Source organism: Dromaius novaehollandiae, chromosome 13 (genome assembly GCF_036370855.1).
Source record: "Dromaius novaehollandiae isolate bDroNov1 chromosome 13, bDroNov1.hap1, whole genome shotgun sequence".
NCBI lineage: Eukaryota > Metazoa > Chordata > Aves > Casuariiformes > Dromaiidae > Dromaius > Dromaius novaehollandiae.
Window position 1 is genome coordinate 16,776,334 of NC_088110.1, and position 12,687 is coordinate 16,789,020.

Sequence of the window (12,687 nt, forward strand, 5' to 3'; positions counted from 1 at the left end):
TAGCAGCACACATTTTTTTCCTAAAGAATTTACTTAAGATCCGTGATGAAAACAGCATCGTTTTCATTGTCATAAAGCTGACACAACTATAGCAGGTTGCAATAGAACCCGCTCAAGCAGCTATACTAATAATTTATTTTGAATTATGTATCTGTTTACTCATATTGATGTGTCACATATATCTTGATTATGTGTCACTATGAATATAAAGCTCACCGTGGTCAAAATTAGATATGCAGAAGAACAGTCTCTAAGGACATACTGTTTGCATCCAGCGCTTCTGACAAGAGACAAGTACCCATAATTGCTACTTAAATATTGAAAAGGTGCTGCAGTTTCTGATTAGGATGCCCCTTTTAAATCTCTTTTCAAGCTTTATCCCATCCCTTTGCTCCCACTTCTTTAATACCCTCCCTTCTCTTCCCTTGTGCATATCCCGTGCTGTCTAACTGCTCTTGTAGGCATGATGTAGGTTACATGTAGCGAACACTCATGTGTTACCTGCTACATCTAGTTGCTGGTGTATCTTCTAGCATTTTATTTGTGGAGTCTGTGAAAATGAATAGGAAGTGGTGACACTGAAGCAGAATTTTCAAAAGAATTTATTTTCATTAAGAGGTGATCAGCATGCAAAGTGATTTAAAATAAACAGCAACCTACAAGTGTGGGCTTTTTCTTTGTTTTTTGGCCTAGGCTTGGCAATCTCCTCCAGCTTTAAGGTGGATATGAATTAGTTTCAGTATCCTCTGCTTCCTTAAGGACAAAATTAGAGCTCACTTACAGTACCTGGTTCTCAGGAGATAACTTTTCCTCTCTTATCCTGCATGGCCAAATTTAACAGATCAGTGTCTTTTGATTTTCTCTTCTAACCAGGGTTATGGTAGAAGACATCCTCTTCACAGCTGTAAACGAAGTTTGAGGGGATGCTTTGCTTTTCCAGTCTAGTTTTGCCTTCCCAAGCCCTTTAGATCTATCTCTGTGCATTCAAACAAGATAATATCATGCATATACAGCAAGGAGAGTATGATACTTCTGAAAAAAATTACAAACATTTCCCAGTTTTGAAATGGATCTTTCAATTCACAGAGGATCAGAGGTAATTACAGAGTAACTATTTGTTAGGCTACTGAGTAACTGCATAGCTTAATGGTATGAAAAATGACAGAGAGGTTGTATTTGAATGTCACATTACACTCTGCCCTCAGACACGCAAAATGGGAGCTAATTCCATCAATGTGTATTGTGTCTATATGAGGAGAATACGCTAATTTTTAGAAAATATATATGTCTATGGTTTGATTATCAAGTTTTACAAATCAGTATTGATCCTTTGAATTTAACAGGTTCTGGGTTTTCTAACTTAAATTACATTTAATTTTTTAATTTTTAATTATTTAAAAGGTAGGAAATAGATAATGTGATATTAAGGACAAGAGCTAGATAAAACTTACAGAGCAGGGGAGAGAATTAACTTCATTAGGATCTGAATCAGGCCTTGAAGTGAAGGTACATACAAACATAGTCTGCTTACATTACTTTGCTACTACAGTGGCAAGCAAAGACGGCAGCACAGGGTTGGTGGAATGTCAGTGATGAAAAAAAGAACTGTTTGGTCTTTTTGCCAGCCTGTCTCATTTTTCTGCAAACTTCAGGCAACTAATCCCTATTTCTTATTAGTTCTGGGCTGTATTCAACAATCTTTGTCTGATATGCACTAAGCAAAAATAAATGATAAATGAAAATGATAGTGGATGAAGACTTTATCTGAATGAGGCCTAAAGATTATGGCTTTATTTAATTAACATTTTTTGGCATAGATTGTGCGTCTAGCACTGAAACTTTACTTTCTTTTTTTTCCTTTTTTGTTAGCAGCAAAATTAAAGTATAACCTGTCCTTTTATGCTAAGCCATAGATCTTATATATTCATCAAAGGAAGGTAGATGGCCTTAGTCACCTCCTAAGAGATGGAGGTGCTGAACTTCGGAAACCTTTTAATTACAAATTCAGGTTTGAAGTCAGTGACTTTAAAATATAGTCCGTCCTCAATTTCCCCTGCTCTGCACCCTCCTTCCAGAGTACCCAGTCTAAACACACTCCTCATATCACACCTGCTTAGCCAGGATGTATGATTCCCCCTGATTTATCCAGACCTGTGGAAGTATGTGTTTTGCAAGAGTCTGGCATTTTTTTCATGGTGATGAGAAGTAGAAAAATGGACAAAAATGAAGGAGGTGGAAAATTTTGAGCAAGTCTTTGGTTAAACTTTTGGCAACCTATCAATAACGAAATAAATACAGAATGTAACATAAGTTTGTTCTTGACTTGTTCATCTTACATCTGGAGACCCTAATAAAATAAACTGAAAGATCTACTGAGAGCAGACAATACTTTTCATCTCCCTTATTATTTTTCTCCTAAAGAATGACTTGAAAACTTGAGAAATATGTTTCACATCTTTTTTTTTTTTCCTCCCTGCTACATACATGCGCACACACACTTTCTGCAAAATGTACTCCTCTAATATATTCCAGTGTACTGGAATAAATATAAACAGAACATTAATTTTGAGTTTGTTTCTTGCCTTAGCAACTTGTATAGAAGTTTTTCTGCTATGCACTGATATGTTTATATTATTTTATAGTAATTCTACAACTCTCAGTATTTTCTCATCCTTTAAACATTTAAGGGTTTTTTTGGTCTAAATAGTCATACTCTAGTACTTTTTTTTTAATGTTTAATAATGTTTAATGTTTAATGTTAATGATACTTTAATATCATTTGGATTTTTTTAGTTTGACTGCTTAGATTGTACTCTAACTCAGAAATAGCTTATGGTCTGTTACTTTTAACAGAAATGTTGTCATTTAGTGATGTCTTTCCCTTACAATTTCAGTGTCATTTTCAGGTACTCAGGCTCTCTTGAATCAGGTCATTACACAACACTTCAGATAAATGAACACAGCATTTGCTGCAGCATGTGATTTCTGTAGTTAAACTTCAAGATAAAATTTCAGCTTCAAAATAACATCTCTGTTTATCAAGAACTTGAATATAGATTTCTCAGTTTTCTGTGGCAAAAGAATTGTTGTATGCTATAGTGTTATATAGGTAAAGGATTGCACAAGGAAAATACCAATGTAAAATCTAACAGGAGAAATAAGCTTATATGGGTTATCGTCCTAAAATCATCAGATAAAACCATGAAAAAGGCATGGGAAATGGATCTGTTAAAATACAACTTCATACATTTGAAATAGGAGAGTTGTGAAATAAGTGCTGTTGTTTTTATTAAGTCAGTGATTCAGATTTTGTTTTGATTTCTCTGTTAGAACTAGGACTTCTATTTCTAATTTAAATTATTATATTAGAAATTTCATTGAATCAGAGAAGCATGAAATAGCCATTTCCAAACCATATGATGATAATAATAAAAGATGTGTTATTTTTCAGGATTCTATGTTTTATTCAGGTATTTTTAGTTAAAATGCAAGACAGTTTGTGACTTTTTAAAGAGAATCTTGATGTGATTTCAGATGATTGAATTAACTAGGGGAACTAAATGAACTGAACTGGATTTCTTTGTGTTAAAGGAAGGCTGAAATTACATTTTTTGCGGCAAATAATAGCCTTTCTTAAATACCTCTGCCTTTTAAGACTGGTGGTGTGTGTTTGTGTCAAGGAAAAACAGCAGAGAAGTGTTTTAAGTCTTTATGGGGGCTGAATAACTGCCTTATGTTCTGTCACCGTGCCATGAGACCAAAAATTTGATTTATAAGTGCTAGTTACTCCAAGTATTACTTGCTGCATCCAGTAACAGTGTTAACACTACTTAATGCTTTGCATTAGAAATTTCTAATGATAAACATGCATGCACGAACACATATGTCTCAAATACACAGTTATTTTCTTAGGAAGGAAGAAATATGCTGATCACAGTAAGAAATGGCACAGGTATGTCACCTGCAGAAGGTCAGGTTTGGAGATACTTGATCATGGAATTTTTTCTTTGCTTTTGGTTGTCTTATCTGACTGGACCTTTTGTATCAAACTCCACAAACTTTTTTAACCCGGAGCAAGTTTCAATGGGTATGTTGCCCAAGGATGAGTACAGTATTTCAAGCATGTAAAATTCACATAGCATCTTGAGAACTGAGGAGTAAAGCAGAAAATAAGAGCTTTCCACGTGCTTATACATCTTGTAAACCTTTTAATCTGCATTTCTAAACTCAGCTGAACTTTCCATTATTTTCAGGTTTACTTATTGCTGATTAATTCCACTAGTTGTTTTTCCATTGAGTCATCTTTTCCTGATATCTTTCTACGTTTTTCCTTTCTTTTTTTGCATAGTTCTCATCTACTGAAAAGTACTGGGTCTTAGAACTTGGGTGGTAGTGGAGACTTGAGCAGAGACATAAAAGCGCTGTACTTTCAGGAAATTATTTACATAGTTTGCATATAACTTTGGTTCTTAAAGCTACATGCTGGACTGTGGCAGTGGTGTCCACAGATCACCAGCTGAACATACTCAAACTGAAAACAAAGACCTTATAAAAGCAGCCTTACTTTGAAAGAGCTTTGGTTGCCTACAACTAGTGGAAATTATTTAATATTACATCTCAATATGCTAAACCAAGCCATTGCTTCCTAAGTGACAGTCCTAGTGATGTGCTTGCATTGCGAGACTCAAGCTAGGTCCTTTTAAGCTGTGAATCACCATGAATACAAGTGATAAAGTTTTCACAAATTAAGATGGTTCCTTAGAGATAGGATTCACACTATTTTATTCACGATCACATTATTTTCAAGAGAGCAGTAATACTTGCAGAACTTCACTCCTTTTTATGATTTTTCCTAAAGTAATTGACTGGAACTTAAGCATCCATTCCTTCTATCTACCTGATACATGCAAGAAGCAGATTCAGTCTAACTTAATTCTATTGGTTGCATGGTTAATTGCAAAAAAAAAAAAAAAAAAAAAAAAAAAAAGAAAGAAAGAAAGAAAGAGAGAGAGAGAGAGAAATTCAGTTTTGTCACTATTTTAGAAAGAACTGACTCTCCATTCATACAAACAAGGAAGAGTTTTGAACATTGAGTACTAATCAGTATGAAGGCCAACCAATTGGATGGCAGGGAGTTATCCTTCCCCTTCCTCGTTCGTCACTGGGGACTGCTAGGTGCAAGTCTGAGAGGGAAGAACCATCTGCAGAGGTGAGCAGGGAGAGCAGATCTCATAGGAGGGTGACATTGGCAGGAGTCAGGGACTAAGAGGCAGTTCAGAAACTGGATGTGCTTTCAACAGCTGGTTTAGCTGAATGAAACTAAAATTTTAGCACAGTTGCCTATGCAAAAGTAACATTTTGTGCAGTCATATAGCAGAGTGGATCCACTTCAAGTGCTTTCTACTTTGTTCAGGGAAATAAAATGTTCAAGGGTATTCAGCACTGCTACCAGAGACAGACTTAAATTTGAGAGGGTCATGCTCCATGTACATGTTTTACCTTTGAGTAGATAGCAGACATTAAAAGTATCAAAATGGGAAGATGAAATTATTTTATATCTTCAGTGTCTTCGTTCTCAAGTAAATCTGTATTTGCTTAGTGAGAATTCATTAATTTGTTTTAGTGGGGATGCTTACAGTGATTTTTATTTATGGGAAAAACACTTAGCATAAGTGAAAATTCATTGGAAAGTTTGCAGTGACAAAATAATAATGCAGTGTATTCAGTGTGGTGGGCAATAGAAGCAGTAGATAAAATTCCCTGTTCGTGTCTCTCTCTTTCTCAACAATATATTTCATTGTAGTCGCAACAACCCAAATAGGCAGTAGATAGCCCCTTGTTTGGAGATTTCCAAGCCAGTTGGGTCTCTCTTGTATTTAGTAAATTAATTTTTTAAATGAATTCTCATCAAGTTTCTAATTATAATATCTTTAAATTTAATGTTTGTATTTCTGATGAAAGCCAAACATTTTGGGGGCAGTCACAAGGGACATGAATAATTTCTTTAGAAGCTTATCTAATTAATTACATTCCTCTGTAATGTCTTTAAAATTTGAACTGCCATCATTTCATTAATTTAGATAAAAGTAAATCTTTAGTGTTTAAATGTGACACTAGTGCTGAGAATTCTGATAAACTGGAGCATTCATTGTCTATATTTTTATCAAGTTAAGATTAAAAATATGTTTTAAATGTTTGGCATTTATGCTTTGCCTATCAATTTTTACTTAATTTCAAATACGTTATTAATTCATGGTGTAAGTGTTCAGCTCACCTGTTAATAAGTAGGGTCATATGCCATGTCGTGGAATTGACATAAATACTGCTCTTACAATATTTTGGTGGGGATTTCTTTCTATTCTGTAACACATTTAATTCCAAACTAAGCCTTTTGACTACTTGAAGTGGGAAGCATTTAGGGTCTGATATCTTATAATCTTCCATATCCTATACAAGTAGAATTTGAGTATTTTGAGCTATCCACCTGCCACAAAGCCTTTGTTTATAGCACTAGTACTTCTAGTGATAGCATGGCTTTGACTCTTTTGAAATAGGTATTTTTATGTAATTTCAAATTATAGTTAGAGCAGTTGAATTTATACAAATTTAGATTTACAGATAGAGCCCTATAGATTACAGTCATCTTTAACACGCAAGAAAAAAAAGAAAGGTGCAATTGTCGCAACACATTTAACTCTCTGGAAACCACATATAACACACAGTGTAAACTGTAGAGATGATTAAAGGAAGAATCACCAGTTGTAGGCTGCCATCATTTGCTACCTGCCACATCACTGGCCTCCAGCCCGCTGGTGGAGCATGGCCTGCCTCTCTCATTTTGATGTTTGCTGTTAGAGGCGCGCTGAATACTGGGCAATAGGAACTGCCGTCCGGCCCGCCAGAATTTTGAGGGTTGCCTTCTCCTAAGCCAATTCTGTATTGCCAGAGATCAAAGCCCTCATGGACTGCTGAGTGCTGTGGACAGCTGTTAAGCTGTGACAGCAAAAATACATAAGTTGATACCCTGACTTAATGCAGCAGCTTTCTTGGCTGCAGTAATAATTTAGGCAAAAGCAGGCAGTTCAATTACAAGTCACCTGAGTTCAGTTCACATAGTGTGCAATTCTTCAAATTGTTCATGACATAAATGAGATAATATGGTTGTAAAATAATACTCATTAATAGATGGATTTTGAAACAAGCATTGGGTTGCTCGTAGAAGTATGCATGAGCTATAGAATGGGGACTGTTCAGTCAGCTGATCACCTCAGTTTAAATAGAGTTCATGTATTTTCTGTTTGGGGAAAAGAATCATAAAATCTAAAATATTTATGAATGGTCTCTTAAAATGAATTAAATATACTGAATTAAGGAAAGACACTAGAAACAGACTATGAAATTTATACAAAGTAGAAGGCAAATTGTTGCTTTAGCTTTTCTTTCCTTATAGCTTAACAAGGTTATTCTACTCTCTACAGTGATAAACTCCTTTATGCAAAATAGCTTTATATTACAAATGGTGAGGCTTTATTTCAATGAACTAAGAAATTCACAGGACATATTTCTGTTCAGATAAAAAAGAATCAGACTGCTTTAATAATCCAAAATAATATCTAGTTTTACCTATGTCAATCTACAGACCATCTTTATCACAATTTCAGTCTCAACATTAATTGTATTTGCAATGAAGAAGTAATAGATGCGCAGTCAGAACAACTAATAGAGTAAAATGGTCTGTGCCCTGCCAAAGACAAACAAAGAAATAAATCTATGTTGTTTACTGCCTTCCCTTTTCTGTGTATAATGGACTTTATCAATAAAACAATACAAACTTCATCAAAGAAAAATCTTACCAATTTAGTCCAAGAAAGGTCTTCATTGAGCTAATCTCCAACAAATGCTGTTTGCAATAGGGATTTATTTATTCTTTTCAACCATAAAATACTGGCCATCCTTCTTTATCTCATGCTCCAACTCTACTATTCATTACAGATGAGGCAACCCAATTAAGCAAAGACAGAGGATAGGAAGAATATGTTTTCTATTTCAGCATGTATGTATCAGTCTCAAATTAAATATGCTTACCTTTTATGCTATGATTTTTTCTCTTAGGGAACCACAGTCAAGTGTCCCGGGTGCCTGTTGCTATCAAAGTTCTTGATGTAAATGACAACGCTCCTGAATTTGCATCAGAGCATGAAGCCTTTTTATGTGAGAATGGGAAGCCTGGACAAGTAAATATCTCCATGTTTTCAATGTTGTGTAATTTGGTGTGTGGGAATGGGGTGCAATTTATTCCTGTCATTTTATCTTACCTTTATTTCCAAAATATGTGTCTATGAACAACTTTAAGACATCTTTCATTTAAGATAAATCTATGATCATATTCTCTGTTATGTCTCTCTCTATATACACATACTTTTTTTTTTACAGGACAGATTTTAAAGCAAAGGTAGGTATCTTGGGACCAAATCCAGAAAAATGCTGGGTATCTGCATACTCCGATTGTCTCTACTCTTTTTGATCGAGTTCATCACTTCATAGTACTTTAATTCTTTGGTACCAGGTAGTTTAGTACTATGTAGTACTTTAGTTCATGTACATTGATAAGAGAAACTATAATCCAACCTGAATCTCAGTCCAGGCATTGGACTATATTGCAACTGGCCCAAAGCATAATTTAGGAGAAACAATTGAAACAATAAACTCATTTTCTCCTATCCATGTCTCAGTTATAATATCTAACTATCTAGTTCTTACTCACTTTTCTATGATAATTGAGAAAAACCAAGAAAGCAAAACTGAAAGACATAACTGAGGTTGAAAGTGTCTAAAGAGGGATGGAGCGTTGGAGAATTTAGGTTCCAGGTTTTCATTATATCTCAGAGAATAGGTGACCTGACAGATTATTTCTGTCTTTATTTGGTGAAATAAGAAGGTTGGGAAGGAACTTAGGCATGGCTTTATAAGGTCAAATAAATACAGCTATATTTCAGAAGCAAGATGTACCCTGTATAGCCTTTTTCAAAGAAAAGAAACAAATCAACCTTTTAAAAGGTATGTATAATGAAGGACAAATGTACAGAATTAGGAAAGAATACCTCATATGCTGTATAAATTACAAGATAAAGATTCAACAACATTTACAGACTTCCAGAAAGTAACGCAGTGTAACTCAGATTTATATTTTGTCCAGCTGAAGAAATACTGTATGTTACAACAATTCATTGTTTTTCAACTTTCTAATTTATTTCTAGATTGTGACGTTTTATTTAAATAAAGAGCAGCTGACAGCTTGACACTAGACTTGATAATCCAACTTTTCCTGTGTCTCATGTGGATGTTTGGCATTACATTCACTATTTGTCAAAGTAGGTTACCTGACAATAGAGTCAGAAATTATTTTCTTTTAGTAGTGCTAAATGACAACCTATGTAGTTGCGTATGACAACCAATCTCTGCCAAGATCAGATTGTTAGAGAAGATTTATGATTTGACTTTCTAGCACCCTTTTTGTTTATTAAAAAGGTGTCAAAAATGTGTCACTTAAGAAATGAGAATTCTCTCTAACAACTGAAGAGAAGATTATTGAAATATGCCCTTACGGACAGACTTTTCCCAGCAGAGTTATGTTACTGTTGGTATTTAAGTTCTTTTTAGCTCTGAGTGGATTTCTGTTTATCTCAGGGTGGATTTCAGGTGCTAAGTAGTTGTTTAGTATGAAATATTATATTTGAAAGAGTACACCTTTATCCAGGGCTCAGTAAGTTTCCCTGAAATGAGAAAGATATGTTACATACTGTTTTCAGAATGTCCCTCTCTTGGTATTCTTATCAAAATTCAAGTGGTTGAGAAATAGTGAAAAGTGTTCACACCATTTTCATTTTGGAATGAAAAAACAGATGAAATCGTTGATAGTCAGCTGCTAGAAAAGGCTTTTATTTAAGCACTTATGGAAATCTTCTGTTAAACTGTATGCTGTTCTTCATGTTGTTATCACCTCTTGTGCTCTTGATCTGTTGGCAGATGTCACTCATGAGCATGAATCCTTGTATGAACTTTACAGATAGTTTGGCTGCCATCATAGCTAGAGGTGGCATTGATCCTGCAATTTATTCTGTGTTTTAGACAAATAATTTTATTGAGATAATAAGTATCCACCAGTCAGAGCAACCACAAAGATCAAATTAAAATTGTCATTCAGAAATTATATGCTCCTGTAAATACCTTAGTATGTATACTACCTGATTGTTTTGTTATGCTCATTATTCTATATTCCAATTTTGGAAGTAATCATATTAGTCAAGATGTAGAATTCAAAAAAATGATTGAAATATGTGTCAGCCCTGAAATAGCTAATATGAGAAAGACACTACCATTTTACATAGTAGCAAACCCGTAGTTTGGCTAGTTCTCCAAAGTTTAAATGTGAATATTACATATGCAGAAAAGGTGCGATTGTTTTATGATACTTCACTATATTTACATTTGCCGTTCAACTTAAATACAACTTCAAATTGAATTTGAATCAGCATAAGGGAAATAATTACATCTGAACCTTTTACAAAACCTTATTTGCAGTCCCTAAATATATTGACTGAACCATCTATTACAGTTCAGTTTCCCTAGTGTTCTATTTTCGGTTCTGATATAATTGCGAGTGGCAAGTGCAGCTGCTGGTGATGTGACAGAATGTATTAAAAACTGTTGATGTATAACATTGCCAGATGTATTTTCTTTGCTTTAACCTACCTCTAACAGTAGAATACTAACCTTACAGCTAGTAGGAGAGGAAAGAGAGGGAAGGAGGAAATGTATACGTGCATGCATATATTAATGTACTCCTTGCACATTTTTACACACAACAGAAAGTTGCCAGAAATGTTTATTTATCAGTTTTAGGAAGAAAATAGAGTTGATTGTACTATTATAGTCTTTCTAAATGAAACATAAACCAGCCTGTGCCTTTCTATATTATTCCTTATCTTGCCATAACATTCATGGTTTCTCTCTTCATAGCTGTACAGTTGTTCTCCAGACCAGCTAAATGCTCCTCCCCTACTCCTAGAACAGAACATCGGTATTGCTGAGGAAGGGAAATTTCTCGCCTGCTGTTCCCCATCCCATACCCAGGCTTTCCGGGGGAGTGCTGTTTGCTCAGGCCAAAATAAAACCATTTTCAAGTAACTGAATAGTGTACATGATTATGTACCAGTGCTCAAGCCTATGTTTAAAATACAGCAATATAAAACTGAATACAATGTTCCGTGAATCCCTCACAATTTGTCTCTATTTTGTTTAGTTCTCCTAATAGAATAGATTGGCTCTTTCTGAAGGAATAAATCTACGGATAGCTCTTTGTCGTTCTGAAGAGTGGAAACTCATGCAAATGGCAGAGTGCAGGTTCTGGCAATAAAAGGCTGGCTCTAGCTGAAAAGGCAAAGTAAAAACTGTACAGTGATGAGTCTACTGCTCATAGCATTATGAGTCTGCAAAGTAATTTAAAAATAGATGTGAACACCAGTAGAGCTGCAAAAGTTTTTTCAAAGGTGGAAGAACTGTTTTAATAAAAGTAGGAAACAGTTTGCTAATTATAAGGAGCCATTCTAAGTCAGGCCAATAAGTTGTTTACAGGCAAAGACTTTTAAGCAGTATTGTATATTAAAATCACACAAAGATAGTTATGATATATCATAAGAACTTTGTTTCGCTATTCATCCTTCTACATTATTAATTATGGTTATACTGGCAACCTTTTGTAAATATGATTTTGGGCACATGTGGCTTTGTAGAAATGCAATACAAACCTGCAGAATATAATGCCGAATTGTCCTCTGGGATCATTTAACTATTAAGTTAAAACCAGAGCTTCCTGTTAAGCAAAACATGCAGATTTACGGTTGTGAGCTCTTGTGATAGGGAAGGTAAGTCAACCTTGGGAGTTTCTCTAGCATGTTGTGAACCACAAGTGAAGAGTTAGAGAATTACTTCAATAGAGTCTTCCACTACATAATCACTTAACAGTGAGCAATATGGCATGCTCATTAGCATAGTAATAAAAGTGCAGTAATGAAAATTATTGGACTTTTCTCACCCCTATGGAGTAAAAGATACAGCACTTTGTGGTTATTTTCTTTTTTTAAAAAAGCCTATTTTAATGCAAACACACAAAGAAATAGGGTACAGTTGCTATGGGAACACTAACTCTTAATTCCTTGATGTGTGTATGCAGTAGAACAACTGTAGTATTTCACTAAGCCTGTCTTTTGCATATAATTTTCTGTGCATTTTTAAGGAGTGATTTAGTAAACAATGAGGGCAGTGGATGGAAAGAATTGTAATACAAGAAAGACTTCTATAGGACATTAAGACTACCTATCTGTAGTTCCTGAACAGCAACAAAAAAGACTTAGAATATGCTCAGTTTCTATTTCTTGAAAATTTCTGATCTAGGTAGTCTCCTAAGCTTATTTCATGTAATTTCTGTGAGCTGAAAACCGATGGCACTTATGCTCTTGGCTGCTGGCTTTCAGGTATATTAATTGAAAACCTGGAGAGAGTGAAGTGAGTTTTTAGAGTCCACTGTCCTACATAATGCTGGAAAAAATTAACAGGTATATAGCCAGTACAGATTAAATTGCATAACCATCTGATAAACTGCATCTATTATGTGCATTTGACCTTGCA

The 12,687-nt window shown here is 34.8% G+C and overlaps 1 protein-coding gene across 1 annotated transcript in view; it reads left to right on the top strand.

The window, feature by feature from the left end:
- CDH8 (cadherin 8) overlaps positions 1 to 12,687 on the top strand; it is a 152,076-nt gene that overhangs the window by 109,027 nt on the left and 30,362 nt on the right. The window contains exon 10 of the mRNA XM_064519721.1: positions 8,113 to 8,234. Within this exon, the coding sequence (XP_064375791.1) occupies positions 8,113 to 8,234 (122 nt within the window). The remainder of the gene's footprint in view (positions 1 to 8,112; positions 8,235 to 12,687) is intronic.